At 36.2% G+C, this 9,905-nt stretch overlaps 1 protein-coding gene across 3 annotated transcripts; it reads left to right on the top strand.

Moving 5' to 3' along the window:
* The first annotated feature begins 2,053 nt into the window (after nt 1–2,053).
* On the top strand, nt 2,054–8,785 carry LOC18427267 (cold-responsive protein kinase 1). Of its 3 annotated transcripts, none has more exons than XM_020663059.2 (7): nt 2,054–2,184; nt 4,737–4,857; nt 5,010–5,116; nt 5,284–5,494; nt 5,653–5,890; nt 6,678–6,828; nt 8,266–8,785. In XM_020663059.2, the coding sequence occupies exons 2-7, from the start codon at nt 4,788–4,790 to the stop codon at nt 8,605–8,607; spliced, it is 1,119 nt and encodes a 372-aa protein (XP_020518718.2). In that variant the 5' UTR covers nt 2,054–2,184; nt 4,737–4,787; the 3' UTR covers nt 8,608–8,785. The 3 variants fall into 3 exon arrangements, with proteins under 3 accessions (XP_020518718.2, XP_006836383.3, XP_020518717.2); XM_006836320.4 differs by having other exon boundaries at nt 4,714–4,857; XM_020663058.2 differs by having other exon boundaries at nt 2,098–3,474; nt 4,714–4,857.
* Nucleotides 8,786–9,905: the final 1,120 nt, after the last annotated feature.

Genomic DNA, 9,905 nt, shown 5'->3' with positions numbered 1-9,905 from the left:
TGTATTACATAATTCACTATTTTAAGGACTTAAAAATCCTTTTTTATTATATCCTTAGATCTAGAGATTGATACGATCAATTGGATGCTATTCCAACTCATAAAGAATTTTTATTTAGTTTTTGCATATGCAGGTTGTCCTACATAAATTTTTCCAGACACACATATATTATTGCTTGTCTACCTTATATTCCTAAAATTGTTAGTGTCTTGGAGCAAAAAAGAACACGGGTTGGAAAAAGTTTATATAAGGATGCAACCTTATAGTGTAGAACTATGGATGCACCTGAAAAGTCGGTAAAAGTAGTTTTAATGTTGAAAAACCTTTTGATTGATTATCTCGACATCGAGATAGATGAACATGAAAAATAAAAAGATTTTAAGTATATATTATCTACACCATCCATTTTTTAAATTTTCATATGTTTATAGATCTACTTGATTTTCAACTATTTTTGAAATTTAAAATTTTATAATTAGATATAAAAATAGATTTTGAGATAATCTTAAGAACATTTTACATCAAAATTATATACCATGATAAAATTTGAAGGTGCACTTTACGTCTATACCTACGGATGCATTTGTATTGCAACTGCACCCTTTAACATTTGTGTTAAAAAAATGTGATCCTATAAGATCCTTCCGCATTTATATGTATAAGATTTTAAAAGACTATCGTTAAATTTGATACAAATCCTTAAAAAAATCATCATATGAATGTGGAACTTTAACTTGTTTATAGATTTATATCAAATTAAATGATAATTTTTTTAGAGTCCTACTAATACTAATACTAATACTAACATGAATGTAGGAGGGTATGATAGGATGATTACTCTGATAAGAATCGAGAGAATTTTTATTTCACTTTTTCAGACATTGGTTTCAGTTGTCCACCTCTTTTATTATATTAAAAATTTCGTACAATATCGGTGGGAAGAGTAGGGTTAAGTCAAAGCCCTTAACATACACGTCAACTTCTATAATTGTAGTTGATATCTCTCTCTCTCTACTTTCTCTCTCTCTCTACTTTCTTTCTCTTCATTCTCTCTCTACTTTCTTTCTCTTTCTCTCTCCGCGGAGTGTCCTTCATCTATCATCTGTTCCTTTCTCTCTCCTGACCAAGTCCATACGAAACCAAGGTAGACTTTCAGCACCATGGGTGAAAATGTGAATACGTAAAACACCACACTACCCTTAGACATGTAAAATGCCTCTCTATGTCCTCTTTATGTCGTTACTAATTTATCCTTGGAAGTTATATAACTTTGTTACCCAAGAGAGTAGAAGGTTCCGAATTAAGAAATTCTTCATAGGGATTAGGAGGGTTGGTCAGGCCAACCCATCCTAGGGCTTGAGCTGTGGCCCAAGGGTTAGGCCAAGGCTGGGCCATGAAAGTCAGTCCAACCCGACTTTGTATTTTTTTTTTTGTTTTTGTCAATATTTTTATTAGCCTAGCTTGGCTTGATGTCGACTGAGCCAACGCTCGCCTAGAGCCCCTTCAGGTGGGTTCCCTCAATTGGGCTAGGGCTAGCCTACCCCATCGCTAGCTCTACCTTGGGCAATGGGCCATGTGGCCCGGCCCTAAAAACGTGGGCCTTGGCCACAAAATGTATCTTGAGTGCCAGGCCAATGTGAGCCAGCACAGCCTGAGGGTAAAGCTGGGACATGGCCGGCCAGGTTCGTCTGGCTTTAAGATTATTTTTTTTTTTTTTTTCCTTAATTATTGTTTGATTTTCTTTGACTCGACCCAACCCTGATATGACTGGAGCTAGGCCTGGGGCCAATGTCTTTGTGGCTCACTGTAGGCTTAAGCCGGCCCTATGGGGACTAAGGCTGGGCTAGAGCTAGGGTTGGCCTGGCCCGTTGCTAGCCCCATTGACCATGTCAAACTTGAATGGGAAATTTGCTGCCCGGGGAGCACAAAATCACTTTGGCTTGAAGGGGAGCATCGCTTCTTTTCCTTCAAGGGCATTTCAGTAAAATCACTAGTGGGAAGAGTATAATTGGTAATTTTTTTGGTAGACAAGGTTGTTCTAGGAAGATTTGAACCAAAGTTAGGGGGATTTAAGTCATTCTCTTTCTATTACTGTTCGAATGGTTGTTCATGGACATAAAACTGTTTCTTTTCTTCTTCAATTCTCTAACCTCTTCAAATTGCTCTCTCCTCAAAATCTCACAGGTAAGCTGATCCTATTCCTCTCTATGTTTCTTTTTTATGAATTTTTTGTTTTTTTTTTTTTGTTCTTTTTCATGAATCTCTCTCTCTCTCTAGCTTTGTATGTCAGTTTTCCTTTATGAACTTGTGGTTTCATTGTAGTTACTGTTCTGATCTGTTCCCTCTTTTTGTTGAAAACTTTATAGAATACGTTTTCTTATATAAAATTGGGTGTCACCATAATATATGGATTATAAAAAATTGGATCTTTTTCTAGCATTTACTATTTTTCATGATTATTCATATGCTTGTAAACCGAGTGTTCCAGTTCAGCTTCATGCATTTTTTAAGTTCTGTAACATTGAAGAATCCATTTTTATTCATTTCAGAGAATATTTATTATGCAATGTATGAAAACGATAAAGAATTATGCATAATTATGTATGGAAACAATAAATAATTATGCATAATTCTTTATATATTGAGTTGGTTGCTCTCTCTCTCTCTCTGTCTGAAATACGATTCTATCTCTGTCTTGCTTAATTCATGAGTTCGAAAAAGTTAATTGTTTGTTTTGGTGCTTTCTTTCATCTTTGTTGTTTTCTTGTCCTTTTCAATTAGATCTTTTTTATTGATGAGAAACAAATAACATCTATAATTTGGGTTATTTTAAATCCAAGCGTATACTGTTTTCTTGTACCTGCTTTACTTGAATTTCTAAGTTTCTACTGGTTTTCTGTGCATTGTTCATGTGGTTTTATTGCTCAAGGCACAGGAATATCTTCTAATTTATGGTCTGCACAACCTCCATCAAGATTTGGTCGATTTTTAGCTGTTAATTAACTGGTTAGGGACCTTCTACCTTGAAAAGTTGAGGGTCATGGAGATGGAGGCATCAAAAGGTCCAGACAACATAAAAATGAAGAAAATATGTTCACAAATAGGAATTCCACTCCTAGTGGCATTATTTCAGAACAAATAAGCAATTCATCAGTCGGGCAGTGATCATCTTACTTTTTTTCTTTTTTTTTTGAAGTTGGGTAGCTATAATTTGCATGTAACCTAATGCCATAGTATTACCCCATTGGAACTCCTGAGCTGTTTGACATTCAATACAGATCTTTTAACATGGGTTCCTTCTTTGTGCCTTTATGGCTACCCTCAAAATCATTATCCAAGTCTAAGGTGGTCATGTCTTGAAAGGGGAGATCGTAAATGGTGTTTTATCTGCACATAGAGGTGTTTGGCTTGTAATTTGCTGTTGTTGCCCATAGCATGGTCCTCAAGCTGGATTCCATGTATTTGTGTTTTACGGTAAGTTTTTGCTTTTGTACTCCTTCGCAAGTTTGTAAATCTTAATGCGTTCTTGTTGCTACACCCTCCATTTGGTCCATGTTTCCTTCAACTTGAAGGGGTGCTTCCCCCTTTAGCAGTGAAAAGGATTCTCTCTCCTTTTATGTAGTTACATTATGCAGAGACTCTGGATGCCACAATATTTGGTTGGAAAAACCATTGAAATGATTACAAGTTCTTGGGAGATATTATTTGACTGATATATGCAAAATTAGTACAATTTTTGCAGTTGAGCATAGATGATTTAGTTGTTGCCGAAATTACGGATCACTTTAGGTACATTTGTGTGGTTTGGGCTGGGTTGATTATATGATCATGAGTAAATTTGGTAGAGGCAATACATTAGCAAATAAACAGCAGCTCATAGGAAACCTTGTCTACGCCATGAGTTATGTTGATGCAAGAAGTCATTGATCAGTTAATCAAAGGAGCCTATAATGGACCACTGTAGATGCATTATTTCATTTAAGATTATTTCATTTAAGAGCTAGGCACCAACTTCGTGAAATTGGGGTTTTGGGGTACTTCATGAAATCAGCATTTTTTTGGGTTCTTAACTGATACAGATGTAAGAACCATAGTTCTATTAGGTCCAAGGTCAGATCAAACGTAGAGTACCTTTTGTTTCCATCACACCTATTGCAATATTATGACAAGGCACATTAGCTTTCAAATTAATAAATTCAGGGATACAAACATAAGTTTGAGATTTTGAGTTTGAAATCAAAGGTGGACGTGGCTACAGGCCAAACTTCTGTGAATAAGCTGAGTCCAGTAACTTGTGCAAGAATAAGCTCTGTTATGAAAAGCACCTGATCAATTTTAATCATTATGAATAGCAAGCTGAAACAATAAAAATTGAAAAATTCTTTGCTCCATTAAGGTCTCACCTGTGAAAAGTTTTAGGTCATTTGGTGATTGGCTTGGTTGATCGGGGCTACCCACATGTTAAACAACAGCTTTCATCTCTCGCCCTCACACATATCAAGAAACGAATTTTCTTTGTGGAAGAAAACCTCCATAATATAACCTACCAATCCTATTACATCTATGCAAACTGCAAAGATCTATCAGTGGAGCTTCTCTTGACTTGACATTTATGATGTTAGCTGTCTTCTGAGAATCATTGTTCGTTTGGTTTTTACAAGGCAATGGAACTTGGAAGCACTTAGAATATCCTTATATTTTCTTCTTTGGCAGGTCTTTATTCTATTTTTCCTTAGGTATTTCACAGTTTGAGGCGGAGAGGCCAGTAACTGATACATCATCCAGTTATGATGTGTTTCTCTTTCTTATTTAAGAGACATTCATCTGGGTCGAACCAGAACATTTCCGGCGTTCAAGGTATTTATATTTATTGGACCGATATGTGTCCTACATTGACCATGTTCTTCTTTTAATGTTTGATACTTAGTACAATCTAATTATGGATTTACTTCTCTGTGTAACCCAATGTTTTGAAGAAACAAAATTTATAGTGAACAACATTTTTTCAGATAATCTCGGTATCCATAGATACCCTTACAAGGAATTAAGAAATGCCACTGATGATTTTAGTCCAAACAATAAAATTGGAGAGGGAGGTTTTGGTTCTGTATACAAGGTAAGACTCCTAAACAAGCATTTTGCTAGTTTTGATACTTGAATGTCTCCATTGTTTGTTAGTATATATTCTGCAAAACGGTAGAAACGTTATCATGTCATCACGTCAGTGTTTCTCTTTTGAATTCTGGTGGATATCTTGTAAAACCTTGGGCGATGGATTGGCAGGGGAAGCTAAAAAATGGGAGACTTGTGGCTGTAAAAGTTCTTTCTGCTGAATCAAAACAAGGAACACAAGAGTTCTTGACGGAGATCAATGTGATATCCAGTATAGAGCATGAAAACCTTGTCAAGCTCCATGGATGCTGTGTTGAAAGGAATAATAGAATATTGGTCTATGGCTATCTCGAGAATAATAGCCTTGCACAAACCCTACTTGGTATTTCTCTATTCAAATTCAGATGATTTGGGTGTTCATGATTTTTTTTAAAAAAAAATTATTTGAATTCAGTTGCATTCGGCGCTTTTGATAAAGAAATATTTGACCAATGTGGCAAAGAAAGAAATTTCAAGGTTTTATTGATTATTTGTTTGCAGGTGATGCACGTGACGACTTAGTGTTTAATTGGACAACACGCTGCAATATCTGCTTAGGGGTTGCCCGTGGTCTTGCATATCTCCATGAGGAAGTCAAGCCCCGCATTGTGCATCGAGATATCAAGGCTAGCAATATCCTTCTAGATGGGACCCTAACCCCAAAAATATCAGATTTTGGTCTAGCAAAGCTTTTCCCAAATAATGAAACTCACATCAGCACCCGTGTTGCTGGAACCATGTAAGTGCGCCCTCAGTCCCTAGTTTTGCAGTCCTTTTTTCCTGTCTTGGGTCTTTATTATTTTCAGATCTCAGGGTTTCCCGGAAAAGAGATCATGGTTTACATTGTTAAGAGTAGAATCTTAGTTTTAGCCATGAAAAAGTAAAAAGAATAAAAATATTTTTTTCTCTGTGTTGGTACTCTTATCAGAAGGATTATTTTCGTGTCTATAATAAAGAAGTTACAATTATTACAGGGTTTCTGGGTTTGAATGTAAGTTTCTGATATTTACAAGTCAATTTATTTTAGCCTTTTAAATAATGTTTAAGCACTATAATGTATATTCGATTGACTTACCTTTTGTCTTACCCATCCTTGTTGGGAATCGATCGAAGTGTTACAATCATATTAAAATTCGATTAATCTACAAATGTAAACTTCCACTCTTCTGAGACACAGTTAGAGTAGTCTTTTTCCTTTTCCTCCTCTGGCTGACCTTCACTAGAAGCTAGAAATTCCCTAAATATCTCAAATTTTAAAAAAATGGACAGTCATTACCTTTTATTTTTTGTCTTATTCTATGTCTCATGTAAGGCATGTGTCAGTAAATTCACCATTCTGAGTATTGTGTAAAGAAACAAACTCGTCACAAGAACCCTCACTTTGTGGTGGGGCCTTTCAATTGCATTAATGATTAAGCATGTCACCTTCCAATTGCATGTAGTCTATGTCATATATGATCAAAACCTTTGGCTTTACTTATTAAATTTTTTTGTCATTAATATCTTTATTGATTATATATTTGTAGAGGTTACTTGGCACCAGAATATGCAATACGAGGACACCTAACAAGGAAAGCAGATATCTATAGCTTTGGGGTACTCATGTTAGAAATTATCAGTGGCAGGTGCAACACAGACAGAAGATTACCTTTAGAAGACCATTATCTTCTTGAAAGAGTAAGGGGTCCTCCCCAAATTATGTTTATGATTTTGTACGTTATATTTGCTTTCAAGTTATACTAGTCAATCATTATCTGCTCTCCTTGCCATGCCCTTTCCTTGGACTCAATATCTTTGATATTATTGTCTACTAAAATTTTGACATTTGGACAGACAACTATTCACTGATAGTAGAAAAACGATATAGAAGTATGAGAACCAACATCATTAATGCAAATTGAATGGAAAATGTCTGTCAAGTGGAAGATATTTTTATATTGAATCTTCATCAATTTCTGGAATAATTAAAAAAAGAACCATATTTACTGTATTCACTTTCCAATACTAAACAATGGACAAACCTTGTTTCGGACGAGTGCTGGATTTCTCTTATATGAGAAAACCTGATTTATAAGACCTGCTGATAGTTTTACTGCTAAAGCAAGAGTAAGCACAAAAATTAAATTGTGACAAGATTCTTCTTAATGCAAATATGAGGAAATTTTATGGGAGAAGGGCTCTTGGGAGCTATAAATCACCTCTTTAACTTTCAATTGGACTACATAATAAAGGGAACCAACCCTGTTTATGCTTAGAAGAGGATGGATTTACAAAATGGAACTTTTAGATGTGTTATTAAACCCTGAAGTTTTAACTTTGAGATGCACAAAATATTATTAAGATAGAAAATAAAAAATAAAAAATGTGATGGTACTTGGAAGGATGATGAAGATTTATTGGTGCATGTTATATGTGTCCTATCCTGACTATGAGTTCTTCCATTTTAGAATTTCAAAATGATTGGCCTATACACAGGAGAAATTAAGTACCGAACTACTAAAGGTCTTTAATTGCGATTCTACAACAAATGATCAGTAGCCATGGCTTATTGCATGCAATAAAACAAAACAGCACTAATTAAACAGTGACCTGTTAAAATGTGCTAACACATTAAGTATAGTAACTTTCGACTTATTTTTCTTCTGCTTAGCCTCCAACACCACCTCTATGGTTCCTTTCATGAACATAAAACTTCTGAAATTTAGAGCATTGCAACTATTTTCTGGCACTTTCTTCCTCCATTTACTGTTTCCTTGTAAGTTTTAGATAGAATTTTCAATTGTCCACATACCATCCAAATATATGTCTTTTGCCTGTGGAGGTATTTTCACTACTGTCACAGGACAAGGGTTAGAATAGGCAACACTAACAGGGCCGACACTTACATGCCCACACACACGCAAACAGAGAAGAGAGAGAGAGAGAGAGAGAGAGAGAGAGAGAAAGAGAGAGGTTTCTATATTACTAAACTTTTTCTTGATGAAAAAAAAACTAGAGTTGACAAAATCTTCGATTGATTCTGTTTTCGGGCAAACCATACATTTTCTCTCTACTTTGAATTTTTATCACATTTCAAACGTAAATGACTGAACCAATTGCACTCTCATCGTCCAGACCTATCAACTATACGAGGCCGATGAACTCTTGCAGCTAGTGGACCCTTCTCTCTATGGGGACTATAACTCAAAGGAAGTTTCAAGATTTATCAGAGTTGCTCTCTTATGTACGCAAGACAGTGCAAAGCTTCGACCCTCCATGTCTACCGTTGTTAGCATGTTAGCAGAAGGTGCAAGCATTGATGATCTAACTATATCAAGGCCCGGCCTTATCTCTGATTTCTTGAATCTCAAAGTTAGAACCCCTAGGACAGGTAGTGGGTCAGGGCCTGGACACTCTTCCATAGGGGACACCACAACATATGGCTCCCTCGACTTCACAACAACAATTCAAAGCTAGATGGGAATGTTGTGAGCATAATCTCCCCCCTCTCTCTCTCTCTCTCTCGCTGCCTGCTGTGTAGGTGCTTATGTAAATAAGCAAATGTGGTGTAAGATGCCTGTGGGATGCTTAGGAAGAAATTGTGATACTTGGGAATTATTGTTTATTCTTTTTGATAAGTTAGTGTATTTTAGAATCATCGTGCATTTTGTATAGTAAGTTTTGTGCAATGCCCCCAAGCATGGAACCTTGGAATAGTGTGAGGGGGGGATAACTTCTTAGGAATCCTTGGTGAGAGGGAGGGATAGAGTTGCAGAGAGAGAACCACCATTTTGGATATTTTTCCTCTCTTCTATCGTGGATGGGATTAAGTACTTACAAGTTTTCGTTTTCCTTCTCTTTTTAATCTATTTGAGTGGTAATTATTGATGCAGATCAAAATCAGATGGATTTTGGTTCAATGAAAAAAAAAGGTTGTTTTGTAGAGAGCGAAAGAAGAGCTCATCTCTTATTTACTCTGGATGGTGTGTGAGGAGGTCTCGACTCCCCGCGTGCTTCCTCTTGCCGAATCATTTTTTTTTTTTTTTTTTATCTTTAAGATGCGGTTGTTTTGCCAGTTATTGGCAGCCAGTAAATTTTTAACTGCCTCATGTGGTATATTTTTTTTCCTTTTTCTTTGTCTTTAGTGTTTTCTTTCCAGACAACTCTTTAGTGTTTCTTTCTTTTTAAAAAAGTTAGTTAATTTTATTGATCATAAAAAGAACTAGCAACTCTATAGTGTTTTATCGAGCTTCATGATATATGTGTCGTGAGGGAGCAATACAAAGCCAAGACACAAATTCTCTAGTCTCTCTCATAGTTAAGTGTGAAAGAGCAACTGTAAGTCCGCAACTAATGTAAAGCCAGGTTTGTCTATCAGCATCATTGTAGCTGTGTTTTGAGAGAGAACAATCTCTCTCATTATGCGAACTGTACATTGCATTATGAACGTATCATACACTTACCATAATTCAATGAGGCCCCGCCCCACCTTATTTTGATTCTAGGTAGGGGTGGCAATGGACCCGGACCCGGACCCAAACCTGACGGCCGAACCCAACTTGGGTCTGGGTATGGGTATGGGTCCAAGAACCCGGCCTGCGTCCGGGTCCAAATATTGGACCCGAACAGGTCCATTTGGACCCAACCCGAATAATGTTTATTAAATAATATTTAAATAAATATTATATAGTTGTAGTTATAATATTTAAATAATGGGTGCAGTTTGTATAGAGCTAAGGCTCTAAACAATCACATTAGAGCCCATCTTGGTGAAA

Source organism: Amborella trichopoda, chromosome 2 (genome assembly GCF_054954075.1).
Source record: "Amborella trichopoda isolate Santa Cruz 75 chromosome 2, AtrichopodaSantaCruz75HAP2 v2.0, whole genome shotgun sequence".
NCBI classification, from domain to species: Eukaryota; Viridiplantae; Streptophyta; class Magnoliopsida; order Amborellales; family Amborellaceae; genus Amborella; species Amborella trichopoda.
This window is presented reverse-complemented; position numbering and strand designations above follow the sequence as displayed.

Bases quoted from the DNA above. Each gene is read 5' to 3' on its own strand.
- LOC18427267 (XM_020663059.2), top strand. From the start codon at position 4,788: ATGATGTGTTTCTCTTTCTTATTTAAGAGACATTCATCTGGGTCGAAC. The intron at 5,117-5,283 runs GTAAGACTCCTA...ATGGATTGGCAG, and splicing joins GTTTTGGTTCTGTATACAAG to GGGAAGCTAAAAAATGGGAG. The intron at 5,891-6,677 runs GTAAGTGCGCCC...ATATATTTGTAG, and splicing joins ACCCGTGTTGCTGGAACCAT to AGGTTACTTGGCACCAGAAT.